This window comes from Carassius gibelio, chromosome B21 (assembly GCF_023724105.1).
Source record: "Carassius gibelio isolate Cgi1373 ecotype wild population from Czech Republic chromosome B21, carGib1.2-hapl.c, whole genome shotgun sequence".
In the NCBI taxonomy this organism is placed as follows: domain Eukaryota; kingdom Metazoa; phylum Chordata; class Actinopteri; order Cypriniformes; family Cyprinidae; genus Carassius; species Carassius gibelio.
In genome coordinates this window covers 13,337,682-13,353,347 of record NC_068416.1, presented here as the reverse complement: position 1 = coordinate 13,353,347, position 15,666 = coordinate 13,337,682, and the positions used below count along the sequence as shown (strand labels likewise).

The following is a 15,666-nucleotide window of genomic DNA, read 5'->3' as shown; positions in this document are numbered from 1 at the left end:
TTGAGCAGAAGGCTGCAAGTAAGCAGTAAATACCTCACCAACTAAAATTAATTGAATAAAACAATAAAATTATTAAAGTAAATAATACAAATAAAAATGATTTAGGAAAATGTATAATACATCTAATAGTACAACATTAGCGAGCAGAAAAAAAACTAATAGAAAAAAAAATATAATAATAATATTTTACACATTATAACGTAATAATTATTTGGTCCTTTAAACATGAAAATATAAAGCTATCTTTAAAATGTTAATCTGGAGCTCCTGGTTGGTTGGAGAAATTGGGTGGAGACATTGGTGTGACGGTTTGTTTATACTACGTCACCTGCACTTCAGCCTCTAAACGTAGACTCACGAGCTGATGCGGACTTGTCTCGCGCACAGGCTGAGAAGGTAAATTACAACAGACTCAAGATATCGGCCCCTTCACATCAGAAACCAAGAGGTAATTTTTCACTATTTTATATTTATTCGACATCAATTTTTTTTTTTTGGTAACTAAGAATATCGTTTCATATTAGTCCATCTTGACTCTGTGATACAGCCTTGATCCATTATTGCACTATACGGGTAGCTATCTGATGCAATCGAACTCGTGCATTTTATCATCTTGTCAAATTAATTTACATCCACGACATTAACTATATAACATAAAATAATATTTTGATGCATGCATAAGCCGTAATGTTAGATTAGTGCACTCTTGTCATGAAACAATAATGTTCATGCATCATTTGTGAATAAATTAATTACAAGTACATTGTAATTGTAATTAAAAGTAAAATTAGTAAACTGACATTTCATTAATTTGTTAGCTACTTGTCTAATTATAAAATTAAACACCTTCTGTGTTGTCGATCACAACTATTCGTCTTTCTCTTATTCTGTTATTTTGGAGGATTATTCATCAGTGAAAGGAGACATATGTGTGTCCTAGCAAGCCAGGGAGAACGAACACCGGTGATTAAATATGCTATAATTCATCTGTCTGTTTAAATGTATTATCTGCTTCGTTTTTGTTCCACACATTTGCTTTAGCCTGTATTTTAAGATTTTCTCTTAACGTGACGGTTTTAGGTCTAGGCGCGTTTCATTCATTGAAGCGACTAAGTGATTTCCCGCTCACACATTGGACCATAGACAGTAAAAGAAACATTGGACATTGTTCCCGGAAGTAGCATCTATTGTAACAGTTGCATCAGCCTAGAACTGACTGGGACCGGATCTCACTACTATCACTGTTACAAATGACGCTGTTTTATTTTGACGTCGGAGGGGTACATGATTCATCCCGTGACGTTCGTTGTGTTTTGTTTGTGTTGTCATGTATTTTACCCCTGCTGAAAAAATAATAATAATTTGAAGAGAATTTTCTGTGTTTTGGTACATGGTGATCGTTTTTTTTTTTTTTTTTTTTTTTGCTGGTTTATTTTACATCAGACCATTCATCTCCACCAACACATTGCTGTTTTTATTACAGACCAACCAACCAGCATTGTTTTCAACCACCTATGTTTCAATATTTTTGATAACCAACTGATTAATAACAGAAAACATTTTATAATATCTATAATAATATTTATCATTACTAAATATTAGCCCTTTGAGAATTAATGATTGCAAAAGTATTCTACAAATAAATTATTTGTATAGATTATTTAAATACAAATATCAGAACATTATTCTTGCATAAACTGAATAGAATAGTTTTCCTGTGAACACCATGTGGCATTTGGGTGCTATTCTTAAAACGTACCTACCAACCATCCAACATTAGTAGTCCTGATATTAAAGAACTGATAAACAGTTAAGTGTGAATCTCAACCAATTAAAACTTTTCAATCTTAGATTAAGGGGGAAACTGTGGTAGATAGTCTCTTTACTTGTTTAGTTTACTTATAAATGTTAATATTTTACACAGTGGCATTGGTTGAACAAATTCACAGTTGTTGTCAGTCAATCCCTGAAGTTTATTCAGTTTGTAGGATCTCTCGCTGGTATTTTGCACAATCTGTGGAGCCCTGTTAAGGGGCTGTGTGATGGCATTAAGCCAGCTATATGAGAGGTTGCCAGGTTCATTCACAGCAGTATGTGCCACCCCTGAGGTCTGAATGAGTCCGTTTCATAACCATGAATGGTTGAGTTCTTGAGGAATGAAGCTCTCATGCTGGTTTCTACTTGTAACGTGGCACCCGTGGCCAGTGAAACCTGTGGATCCCGAAACAGTGTTGTAGTATCTCCTTCTCTACGGCATTTCTCCTTGTTTGGTAAAAGAAATATATATTCCCACGCTGTGTTTATATACACTGCATGTAGACTACTAAATGTCCATTTACCCACAGATATCATTTCGTACTTGTGTATATCACTGTGCTAAATCAGTTATAAGGGTCATCTGAATGATCAAGAAGTAATACTGATCCTGATTTTTAATAAGAAGCAGAGCCTGGGAATGATTGTTCCTAGCAAATCCTGTCAAGAGCAGAAACTTTATTAAGACTGAATAGGTATCTAATGTTTCTAAATGGGTCTAATATACCATATTTCATGTCTCAAATGGTTTATTACAGTATGTAATTGGCCAGTTTCATAGTTCCAGGGAAATTGTACTTATTAAACATTGAATAGGGGGTTTGTGGTGTTTGTTTTGAAAGTTTAGATGTTGGACTAACACATTTACTGAGTTGCGATAATACAAATCTGTTCTGCAGAACAGCGAACCAAAACAAAAACAACACCTAATGTAAACCAATGGAGTCCTCGCTCTCCTGTTAAGAAGGTTAACCAGTTGGCGAGTCTTTATGTAAGCCTCTTAGAATCCGTTGAGGTATTTATTTTGAGAAAAGCCCAGTGAGTCACTTCAAAACACTAACGTCTTACACTCATGTATGTGTTACTTGAACCATAGACATGACGAGTCCTGTAAGAGTATATATACTGTAGCCCATGTGTGTGTGTGTGTGTACTTTAACGTTCCTTCACGTCTAAGCCCGTACATTCAGCAATCATCATTGTTGCAACTAGCCTGCAATGATTTTTTTTCCCCAAATATTAATTTATTTTAAATACTTAAAAAATAACATAAATGCAAATATCATTAAAAAAATAAAAAAATAATAAAAAAATAAATAAATAAATATATATATATATATATATATATATATATATTAGGGGTGTAACGATACGCGTATTCGTATTGAACCGTTCGGTACGGCGCTTTCGGTTCGGTACGCGGTACGCATTATGTATACCGAACGGTTCGTTGGAGTAATTAATTATATTTGAAAAAAAAAAAAAAGAGAGAGAAAGAAATATAATGATATGCGTTCAACAAGGTAGCCCAATAACCCAAACAACGTAACAGGCAACGCCCCTGACACTCCCGAAGAAGAAAAAAACACCATCTTATATGTTTATGTTAGGCTACTCAGCAGGCGCTCGCTCACTCAGTACACGCTGAAGGCTCGTTGCAAAATAGCCAATGCGTTTAACAGACTAGAAATGAGAAGATCCTCCAATAACCAACAGGTCTGGTGTTTGGGTGCACTTTGGATTCCCTTTAAGCTATAATGGTGATGGCAAGAGAGTGGTGGATAAAAAAACAACGGTATGTCGCATCTGCAACATGACAGGGTAGGGTACACCAGCGGGATTACAAAAAAAAAACAAAAAAAAAACAGCGGGAATATCTGGGATATATGCGTCAGTACTATTTGGGAAAAGACGAAAAAAAGGAGAAACATGCACGCAGCAAACTATCCCTGCAGCATTTAGACACTATAGCTTACAGGGAATCCAACCCAAACACCAGACCTGTTGGTTATTTTAGGATCTTATATTTCTGGTCTGTTAAATGCATTAGATATTTTGCAACGAGCCTTCAGCGCGTGCTGAGTGAGCGAGCGCCTTAGGGGCCGTTCACATATCGTGCCTAAAAACGCATGGAAAACGCTGAGCGCGTCTTTCTCCTCCTTTCCAAAGCGCTCGGGCAGAAGCGCTCATGAGGCGTCTGTCTTTGCTGAAACTTGAAATTTCGCGGAAATTTCAGCGAAGGATAAATGGATTTGCAGCTCTAAAAATCGCTTGCAGTAGCTCTGCTACTGAATTTATTTCAAAATTGCAATCCATATACAACTATGATCAGCTGATCCTTCATCTTGGCTGAGCTCTCAACGTTGTTACGGGAAAGGATGAAGCTGATTGGTTGGTTCTTGTCACATGACCCGCGGTGCGCTTGCGGCATTCTGAAAAGTTGAGATGTTTTTACATTTTGCTGTATCTAAAACGTATCGAACCGAACCGAACCGAACCGTGACATCAGTGTATCGTATCGAACCGAACCGTGAATTTTGTGAACCGTTACACCCCTAATATATATATATATATATATATAAACATACAATTTGTGGGCCATCTAGTAAAAAATGTCAGGTGTTATCTTATTGTTTGTCAGAAACCAAAGTATTTCAACAATGCCTTATTAAAATTTGAAAAACATGTTGATTATTGTCATATGGTGCAACTTAACAATATGAATAAATGAAAAACTCATAATACTAAACTATAAAACTATAAAAACTACAACTTTCAAAATTTATGTCAACTATAAAATTACTAAAACTAAAAGTAAATAAAAGTAATAAAGATATAAAGTATGATAAAGAATAAAAAATAAAAATGGAAGTACTTAAAAATTGATAAATACTATTGTGATATATTAATAATAATACAAATAACAGTGGTAATGTAAGTATAGGTCAATTACTGCATTTTACTTGATGGTTGCACCATATGACATTGCGTCTCAATGTTTCTTGAAAAATGGTATAAAAGTTTTGCGAAACCATATGAAACCAACATGAATAGAAAGAGTGATTTTCTTGCAACGTGTTTCAAACTAGATTTTGAGAAGATTTCATTTACCCAAGCTTAGCCAAATTGGAGAATTAAACTAAAATGTTTAGGTGTCGTTGGTGTGCCAGTTTCCACTGAATAACCCACGGCATGGGATTCGTGAATTTCTCAAGGCTAGATCAAAAGCCTTACGGATTTAATTTCACCTACGTGTCACTCAGCCATCCTCGTGGAGACCACAAGAAAGAGATTAGTGCTGCCGCCCTCGCTGTGGCCTATCACACATGTGTGTACTGTACGGCCCAAAAAGAAACTCCTGGTAGGGAACATTTTCAAGGCAACTGATATGGGTGCATGCCGCAAACCTCCTCGCCAGGTCGAGGCTCCAACCTGGTAAAAAGGAAGACATAATTGCAGACTTTCTCAACCGCTTGATAATATATCACTGCCACATTTAATATGTTACATAGGCGTATTCATTTCATGATAAGGAGAAGCACAGAGTAGTGAAAGAAAGGAGCTATTGTATGCATTGTGTAAGACCACAACAGTGGCTTTAAAGTTCTGAGCTCTTGCCCGGACTGAGCGCGACTCAAACCACTAAGAATCTTGCCAGCTGCTGTGCCAAGTGAAACAAACCACCTTACAGATAAAAAGAGTCTATTTCAGCCCCTCCATTGTCCGGTGAATTACAGGGATGTTTTTGTTTTCCCCCCTCCTCTGTCCTCTTTGTCAAACCTGACTTTGATCCGGCACATGGGGCTCTTTGCGAGCATTTCCACAACTTTCATGAAGCCATTTTTAGCGATTTCTTTGTTCTAGTTTTGTTGGTTTTGTGACAAGTTTTATTTATAAGTGTTAAATAATTGATCTCCGTCATGGGACGGGAAGGGGAATCGTCACGGCGGTTTGTGAAGAATGTAAGACGACAGAGTGCTCCACGTTCCAACTTTCTTCACTGTCGTTGCGTCAGTGTTTGTGTGGTTTTAATAGCTGTTGCTGCAACTCAAGTTTCAGTCGTGTCTTCATTTGCACGTTTCCAAATCCTTTCTGTTTGGATCGCTGTAAACGTCATCACCAGTAAGAGTGTCGACATCAGTGTACTACTGCTTGCTCAGACATAAACATGACCATGTTACCTCATGAGCTAGCAGTAGTGCTTTGGAATCAGAAAGCTCCGATAAAGACACAAACGGGTCAATAAGAAACTGAAACGTTCACACTGAACAAGCAAATCAGTTCAATCACATCAGCAGTTATAATTGCGCTACAGAAAGTTTTCACCCATTTGTCGAAATATGCCTATCTGAGAGAATTGGAAAAAATTATACTTGCAGGATCTCGAGATTTTAAACTAAAGAATTTACGATGAAATTTTTTAAGAATTTCGTATCTTTTACCACAGTTTAGAAATCATAGTTTTTTTTAAATCAGATTCAGTTGCATTCACAATAGGATTTTTTTTAATGCAAAATTTAATCTATTGTCAAAACAAATTTATGTGGCCAACTTAAAACCTGTTTCAAAATCTTCATTCGGATTCCTGTGAAAATTACTGGGATTTTTAAATTAATTTTCTCAATAGGAAATTCAAAAACTATCGTTAATAAACAGTTCTAAGCTAAATCACAGCAGTACTTTTTCACAGATCTTCATGTGATTGGGTGTTCACTGCTCGATTCTATGGTAACATTGACCTATTTAACTGGCATACCGAAACCATTTTGGGATTTTGGGTAGTGTAGTTCTTCGTTTTTGTTTTTTTGTTTTTGTTTTAATTCATCCTGCATTGTGGATTTTATGGAAGCTATTGTCATTGCATTAAAACCTCAGATCTCAATGGAAGTCTATCTTGACAAGTTTATACATTATCATTCAAAAGTCTGGGGTGAAAAAGAAATAAAATACAGATATCTAGCAAGTTGCATTAAAGGAATTGTTCATCCAAACATGAAAAATCTGGCATTAATTACTCACTATCATGTCGTTCCAAACCCATAAGACCACCGTTCATCTTCGAAACACAAATTGCGATTTTTTTTTTATGAATTCTGAGAGCTCTCTAACCCTCACGTGGACGGATAATATATTATACATATATAATATTACAAAAGATTTCTATTTTGAATAAATACTGTTCTTTTGAACTATCTACTCATCAGAATCACACAATTTTTCAACAGTACTGTGTGTTATTTTTTTCTAATAATTGTGAATTTTCCTCTTTACTCTCTGTTGGGCTCCGTCACTCAATACTGTCTTTATCTGCCATATCTATTAATCAGATCAGATATAGTTTTGGTTGCCAGCAGCACAAAACTGGAGTTCCACATTCATGTCATGAAGTTTGTTGCCTGAGTTTTCCTCTGGGAATACTACTTTACTAGATCAGTGTGTAATTGATTCCATTTTTGTATCCGACCCTAACCGACTATTTAATTAGAGGGCAGAGATCCGAAGATTTGGGACAAATCCTTCTTCCAAAGAACCTCTTGTACTTCGGGAATACTTAGTAATTCCTCATGCACTAGGAATTCTGAGAATCACAAAATGATGCATTCACTGAAATCTGGCAGTGAGCTGTGATGAACACAAAGTGTAGACATGTCCTGACTTAAACCAGTTTGATCAAACCTTGGCGTAGTGCCTTGGGCAACTGACAGTCACACCCAAATATGTCTAATTCTTCCTTCCTCTTCTGTGTGCTCTTCTAGGCGTATAAGTAACAGAACAAGCACAACAAAGAACCGGTCTCCTCATTCCGCATTAATCATGGTGGACAAAGTGGCATCTTTTGGACACGCACTACTGCGCCGTCGTGTGCTGGACTGCTCTGGGGAGGAAACGCGGTTCGCCCGGTGTCTGTCCACTCTAGATCTGGTGGCGCTCGGCGTGGGCTCCACACTTGGCGCTGGGGTCTATGTGCTGGCTGGGGAGGTTGCAAGAGAGAAGGCAGGTCCTGCTATCGTCTTATGCTTCCTTGTGGCCGCACTTTCCTCAATGCTGGCCGGACTGTGCTATGCAGAGTTCGGCGCACGAGTCCCTAAGACTGGGTCTGCGTACTTGTACAGCTATGTGACAGTGGGAGAAATCTGGGCCTTCATCACTGGTTGGAACCTCATCCTCTCTTACGTTATAGGTGAGTGAGTCCAGTACCAGTTGTTGATGCTGATTTTCAAGAAATCTGTTGTAGCTATAACTGCACTAAAAAGCTGGTTCTTGTTTTCAGGTACAGCTAGTGTGGCGCGAGCGTGGAGCTCTACGTTCGATAACCTGGTCGAGCAGAAGATCTCTAACTTCTTCAGGGCATCTATGGCCATGAAGGTTCCTGGGAAAGTTCTTGCTGAATATCCGGACCTGTTTGCCCTCATTCTCATCCTGCTACTGACTGGTGAGAGAACTAAAAATAGAAATCATAATTAAAATATGGGATTTTAGGATTTACAGATATTTTTTGTTGTTGTTGTTGTGTCTTTAACTAATAACCAGAAATGTAGAGATGAACAGAACAAGCACTTGGTAAACAGTAAAATGTTAAAACTTTTTATAAATACATATTATTAGGCATCCACATGTATTTGTAGCTAAACCGATTTTTTTGGATGAACTAGTTGATAATTTAATAAATTTAAAAATGTAAGTTCTATATTATAGATGTTGTATAAATAAATAATAAATAAAAACCAACCATGTTAAAAGCATATTCAGGCATCACAAAAATATTCTAATGCATTTGGTTAAATTACAATTTGAAAAAATGAAAGTGTTAAATATTAACTCAGATGACACAGATGCAAAAATGGGAAATGAGCATTCATAATTAAATATTTGATGTTGGCAAAGCAGATTAAAAAAAAATCTAATATCGACACACTATTATATTGTGCTTATCAAGTAATAAATGTATGTAGTAAAAATTTATTACATTTAATTAAAAAAAATAAATAATAATTGTGACCTTATGAACATTTATCCTGAAGCATAAAGTTTAAACAGCGTAATCAGTACACATGTAGAATCTATACATTTTAAGAAAAAAAAAACGAACCGAAATTGTTATAATCATCCTTATTAAAAAAACAAGCTGATTTCATAAAAGATCTGTTTCCTCCTCAGGACTGCTTGCTTTTGGTGTAAGTGAATCTGCTCTGGTGAACAAGATCTTCACTGGGATCAACCTGATCGTGCTGGGCTTTGTCATCATCTCTGGCTTCGTCAAAGGCAACACAGCCAACTGGAACCTCACATATGAGGACTTCGTCAATGATACGAACATCACCGAACCAGAGTACGTTTGATATGAAAGAATCCTGCTCATCGTTTTGAAGCAGAGCAAATGAGGATCTCTTCCAGCTGTGCGGTGGAGAATGTGATTTCACACACAAAATACATGCAAGAGATTTGACAAATCCATTTGTTCTCACAGATCGGTTGAAAGCACATTTGGAAGTGGAGGCTTCGCGCCGTTCGGCTTCGGCGGCGTCTTATCTGGCGCAGCCACCTGTTTCTACGCCTTTGTGGGCTTTGATTGCATTGCAACAACAAGTACGTTTTTTAAATGTCAGCAATACAGAGCACGAACACTGCTTGCTGAACATTTTGTTTTGGTTTCTTCTGAGTCAGAAATGTATGTGGTTCCCTTTAACCTTATTTCTTCCTGTAGGTGAGGAAGCCAAGAACCCCATGCGCTCCATCCCTGTGGGCATTGTGGCCTCTCTGCTCATTTGCTTCTTTGCTTACTTTGGTGTGTCGGCTGCTCTCACGCTCATGATGCCCTACTACAAACTCAACACCCAGAGTCCCCTGCCCGAGGCCTTCAGTTACGTAGGCTGGGGGCCGGCACGCTATATCGTAGCCGTTGGTTCACTCTGTGCCCTCTCGACAAGGTAACTCAAGGACTTTTTGTCCTGCAGTGTTTCCACCCATGTTTTCCATTTATCTGAATCTGTGTTTTATTTGTGTCTTAGCTTGTTAGGCTCCATGTTCCCCATGCCTCGAGTGATCTACGCTATGGCAGAGGACGGGCTGCTCTTCCGTTTCCTCTCGAAGATGAACAAGAAAAGCAAAACTCCACTGCTGGCGACTATTGTGTCTGGAATAGTGGCAGGTGAGGGAGTTTTTTATTTTTCGTTTGTTTGTTTTACAACATGTCCTATCTTTGCAGGCGTCACTTAATTTTTGTTCACACTGAAATCAGGAATGAGGCAGCCAATCAGATCACACTTGTTTGTTTAATATACAGTTATGTGGATTTTGGACCAATGAGATTTCACGGTGGGCGGAGCTACCCAGTGCAGCGCTGCAGAAATGAAAACAAATGTTTGTTTTTGAGGCTGCTAATGAAAAAAAGTAGATTGTATCGCTACGTGTCTGGATTAGACGTGGTGTTTCACATTTTAAAGGTGGTGATGTTATGTAAGTTTTGATATGAATGGATTTTCAGACATGATTGTTTTATCTTTTTTTCAGCTCTCATGGCGTTTCTGTTTGATTTGGCTGCTTTGGTCGATCTCATGTCTATTGGGACATTGCTTGCGTACTCTCTGGTGGCCGTGTGTGTTCTCATCCTCAGGTAGGTTAAAACATCACGAACACTATGCAATGGGTCCGCTACTATCAACTCCCTAAATCGTTAAAAGAGGCTGTATTTTCGGGTCATGAATGTACGTGGTTTGACTCAACCGATCTTTATGTGTATAGATATCAGCCAGGCAACCTTAACTCTTCCAGTCAGACTGAGAAACTGGTGGAGCTGGTCGGTGGGGAGAAGGTGGCCGTATGTGGAGATAGTGGAGATGAATATGGCATGGACCTGGATGACAATCCCCGCAAAGAGAAGTTCTCCCTAAAACTCCTCCTGGTTCCTTCCAAGGACTCACCAACTGAAATTTCAGGAACTATTGTCTACGGCACAACCGCTGTCATCTGTAAGTGAAAACCCCCCCCCCCCCACACACACACACAGACACGAACACAAAAAAGAGAATTGTGTGAACAGTAAAAGGGTGAGTTAGGGATTTTGTCTATATTAAAAAAAAAAAATAGCAGTGGATTGAGGCATCACAATGTTAGAATGTACAGTATGAAACCGATTCTCATTTATTATCTTTAAGTGAGAGTTATTGTGTAACCCTAGTGTGAATTTTTGAAAAAATGAATTTTATACTGACTTTTAGTGTATATTTTTTTATACACTAAAAGTCAGTATAAAATTCATTTTTTGGGAGGGCAACAACTTTTATTCAGTGAGGATGCATTCATTGGATCAAAAGCAACAGAGAATATTTTGATAATGCTATAAAATATTTAGTAAAAATATTAATTAAACATTGCTCTTTATTAAAGAATCCTGAAACAAGTCTATCACAACAGTATTAAGCAATACATATTTAACTGTTTTCAACACTGATAATATTAAAAGAACAATATTACGCAATACATTTTCAACTGTTTTCAACACTGATAATATTAAAAGATTATTTGTTAACACCAAATAAACATATAAAAATGATTTTCTTAATGATTTACCATGATTTCCGGGCATGTATTTAAATTGAAAACAGTTATTTAAAATTGTTTCACAATATTACTGTTTTAATGGTTTGATCAAATAAATTCTTGGTGAGCACAAAAGCTTAAACTATTGGATGGTGCTGCGGTGTATATGTAGTGTATGTACACTCTGCATAGACTCAGTTATTTATATTTATTTGATTGAGTGATATAGTTGGCAGTGATTTGACTAATCATGACTCTGTTGACTGTGGACTAATTCTTATATCCTGTTGTCTGTGTAGCTGTGCTGATCACCGTGCTGTGCATGGTTTTGGCTCTGCGTCTGGAAGCCATCCTGGATCTGGAGATCGTGTCGGTGACGGCGTGTGTCATTCTGGTCCTGCTGTGCATCCTGTGTGTCATAGTGATCTGGAGGCAGCCTGAGAGCAAAGAAGCTCTCACCTTCAAGGTACCAGATGTCCTCGTAATTTGACCTTTTATTATGCTATAAATCTTTGCCTCGGGCTTCACCGTAAGCACTGAAGTGATGTAAAAGGAAATGCACTATTAGAACACAAATACTGACAGACTTAAAGGGACAGTTCACCTAAAAATGAGGGTTCTGTCTTCATTTACTCGGCCTCATGTCGTCTCAAACCTGTATGAATTTATTTTTTCTGTGTAACACCAAATAAAGGGCCCTTTGATTTCTGATTCAGAAAACGCAGATGGAATACAGTCATTAAAAGCTGAATTTACAATGTCTATTATCACACGCAAAAAAAGTTACATTTTCATTTGATTACATTTTAAAATATTCATTAAATTGATAATGAATTATGCATTAATTTGATTACGATAGATAACGCATTTGTATAAAATCATAAATCATCAAGAAATTGATCATTTCTGGAAAAATAATTTTTTTATAAATTACTAAATTGTCAAAAGTTCTGCAAATTGAACTGAATAGACATTTTAAAATTAATTAAACCAAATTAAATCAATAAAATGGGGATGGAATTAAAAAATAAAAACCGGAAAAAAAACAAAAACTTATGGGAAAAATTAAAGATTTTATAGGGACTTAAACAATCTTAAATTGTTAGATAATAAAAGTTAAATTAATTCTTTTTTTATTACCAAAAATTATTTTAACCATTAAAATAAAAATAAAAAATAAAAAAATAGAATAGAATTTGAGAAAAAAATCTTGGAATCATGGAATTTGGGGAGATAAAAAGACAGCCCCAAAATTTGATTTCATCCATTCTGAGGATTTCACAGGTTTAATAATTTGAGTTGATTTTAGCACGGGTTTTATGAAATAGAATAAATGTAATTTTTGTTCAATATGAAAATGGATAAAAATGGATTTAAAAATATTTAATCGAATTTGAGGGGAAAAAAGAAAATGCAAACAGTTTTCATGTGTCATGTTCCCATACAACAAGGTGCATTTCTACACAAGTTTGTGTTCAGAATGGCCTTAAAGTTGTTTAGTCTATGATGCTGATTTAGTCTGCGATGCCTGGTGCTTTAAATGTGCTCATATTTGAAAAGTCTTACATTGTTCTAACCACAAATCTAAATCTTCCTGTGTGCAGGTGCCTCTGTTGCCCTGGCTGCCTCTGTTCAGTATCTTCGTCAACATCTATCTCATGATGCAGCTGGACATGGCCACCTGGTGCCGCTTCACCGTGTGGATGTGTCTCGGTGAGGACATCTGTTCATTTAGCTGCAGCCTGCGATAGCGTCCTGTTTGTTTCCTTCATAACAAACCACCCACTTCTTTTCTCATGTCCGTTCCCAGGTTTCGCAATCTACTTCGGCTACGGCATCCGGAACAGCACTGAAGCCATGAACAGCTCCCTCCGAAAATATGAGCCGGCCCTTAAGAACAAAAGCCCCATATACCTTGTCGGTGAGGAGAGTGAAGTGGATTGCATTTCTCCTTGATGAGGAGAAAACGACGGGCATGTTGCCCTACGCCTTTTCACTGAAGTTGCAGATTTATTTTGAAACAATGACTCATTTATTGTAGAAACTGCCCCAAACGGGTTTCTCTAAAAGAACCCGAAGTGTTTTCCGTTAGAGGTTGTTGTGCAGCCTTGGCCCTCCAGTACTGTAAATGCTGGGTTGAATGTCTTGCTGTAATCACTAGTACTGTAATGAAAATATTGTCTGGCAGACAATAAGCTGACTGTGTACAGTATTTTATTTTCGGGATCGCGCTCCAAGCGCATTGTTTGTGCACCTTTGGGTCCAAAATGGTCTGTTTTCACCTCCTGGTTTCCCAGAATAAGGTTGTGAAGTACAAAAGGGACCCCTAGTGTTCACAATTAGAAACTGGCAATACTGTTGGACAGTATTTGTGGTCATTGGTTACTGTTAAACAGAATAATTGAAGACAGGGTAATTGGGGGGTTACTGACCGAAAGCTTTTAGACATTTTTAGCTTTGCTAAAATCCCATGAGTTTGAGAGTTGTCCAAAGAGTGTATGGATAGAAAAATGGTTTCCATTTCCTAAGTATGATGACGGTGTGTTATTAGCACTGCTGTCTGCTGTGTGTTGGGATAATGTTATTGGCCAGTGTGTGTGTGTGTGTGTGTGTGTAAGTGTTTGTGTAAGTGTGTGTGTGTGTGTGCAAAAGAGCGAGAGAGTTTTGAATGGATTGTATAAGGTTGTGCCAGAATCTGTTCCGTTTTACAAAATACTAAATTATTTTTTTGGAAAAAACTGTTTTATATGGACTTGTATAGTTTACCCTTCCAACTCCTTAAACTTGATGATTTTACTTTGGCATACTGTATAACAGTGCTTCTACACAACATTTATGGAAGGTTGCCTTAGTAACTATTGTTTCTGCCAAAACTGCTTACACTACTGTTCAAAAATTATTATTATTATTTTTTTTTTTCAGAATTTATCTTATTCTGGAAGGATGCTTTAAATTGAAAAGTCACTGTAAAGACGTGTATAATATTTACAAAGAGTTTAATTCCAAATAACTGCAATCAAAGAATCTTAAAAAAAAAAAAGTTTTTAGAGTTCTAATATTATTTTTTTTAAACAAATAAATGTATCCCTGATGATCATAAGAATCTTCTATCAAAAGCATTTACTTCTGAATGCTAGTGTATATATGGTAATCTGTACAAACTGGTAATTTGATAGTAACCGCCGCTGACTTGTAAGATTCTGAAAGCTACTGCTATTGTTTGAAGGAAAAACTCATACTGAGCTTCCATTTTGAAGAGTATTAACTGTAATCTTTGAGCAGAAACTATGGTTACTGTGCTGACTTACTGTAAGAACTAACCCGCAGGTCAAGGGTAAAACCTAAACTTGCCTGAAGACTGAAGACCTAAAGAAACAGGCTTTCTTTCATTTCTGAAGGTGTAGATACTTAGCTGTCACTATTTTTGACCAGATTTAGCTTTTTTGTTTGTTTTTTGTTTTTTTACTTTCCGTTGAAACTTGTTCCTGGCAGCTTGGCTGTGGGGCTCATGTACCTTTATCTGTTTTGTAGTTTATTGTAGAGAATTTATAATGTAGTGGAATACTAGTTTACTCTCGCTCAAGCAAACCTATCTTGTGCTCTCATCGTAACTTTTTTTTGCATATTTAAGGATTCTGAAAATCAAGATAATCTGAGAGCAACGGGGGCTTGACCGTGCGACAGTATAGCGTCGAAGTTGTTTAAAACCACTATTATTTTTAAATCCATTTTGTCTGTAATACATTATCATTATGACTTTATTAGCTTATTTTTGTATAGCTTTCTCTGTTATATTTGTTCAGCTGAAAATGGTTTGTTTACATGTTCCAGAAATGTACCGTTTAGCGTGTAAGCGTGTCTGATGAAGCATTATTGTCTGATCCCTACGCATTACAAAGTTTTGATTCAGTTTGGAGATGTGCGTCTCCTGTAGATCAGTGCCTGATGTTTCAAATGTACCTCAAAGATGACTGGTAGATTTCAATACGTACCAAGTCCTATGCCTTTGAGATACACTTGTAGCGTTGCATGTGTTTATATGTTCTCTTTGGGTTTTTTAAACTGTAAATATTCATGCCATGAACTAAAAAAAAATGTCCTGTATTATATACATTTCTGTTCATGTTTTTCTTTTTTTAAATAAAATGTTGCGCCAAACAACAGAGGTGGTTTGTTGTGCAAAATATATGAGAAGAAAATCATTTTTAGACAATCTTTTGTGTCACTTTTTATTGATAATTCATCTCATCTCTCACACAAGAGCAATAAATACACAGTTAATAGTCATTTTCGGTCAGCTAAATGACATTG

General features: G+C 36.8%; 2 protein-coding genes across 2 annotated transcripts in view; both read left to right on the top strand.

Annotated features, from left to right (window-relative positions):
* Window positions 1-15,666, top strand: part of clcn5a (chloride channel, voltage-sensitive 5a) — a 90,856-nt gene that overhangs the window by 13,226 nt on the left and 61,964 nt on the right. The window lies entirely within an intron of this gene.
* Window positions 328-15,516, top strand: LOC127986241 (cationic amino acid transporter 3). Its single transcript, XM_052588507.1, has 12 exons — window positions 328-448; window positions 7,572-7,996; window positions 8,087-8,248; window positions 8,974-9,145; window positions 9,284-9,402; window positions 9,521-9,743; window positions 9,825-9,964; window positions 10,327-10,429; window positions 10,558-10,784; window positions 11,655-11,821; window positions 12,960-13,068; window positions 13,166-15,516. The coding sequence occupies exons 2-12, from the start codon at window positions 7,630-7,632 to the stop codon at window positions 13,309-13,311; spliced, it is 1,935 nt and encodes a 644-aa protein (XP_052444467.1). The 5' UTR covers window positions 328-448; window positions 7,572-7,629; the 3' UTR covers window positions 13,312-15,516.

Excerpts from the sequence above, each read along its gene's own strand:
- LOC127986241 (XM_052588507.1), top strand. The coding sequence starts at position 7,630 with ATGGTGGACAAAGTGGCATCTTTTGGACACGCACTACTGCGCCGTCGT. Across the intron at positions 8,249-8,973 it reads TCTCATCCTGCTACTGACTG|GACTGCTTGCTTTTGGTGTA; the intron begins GTGAGAGAACTA and ends TTTCCTCCTCAG. Across the intron at positions 10,785-11,654 it reads CGGCACAACCGCTGTCATCT|CTGTGCTGATCACCGTGCTG; the intron begins GTAAGTGAAAAC and ends TTGTCTGTGTAG.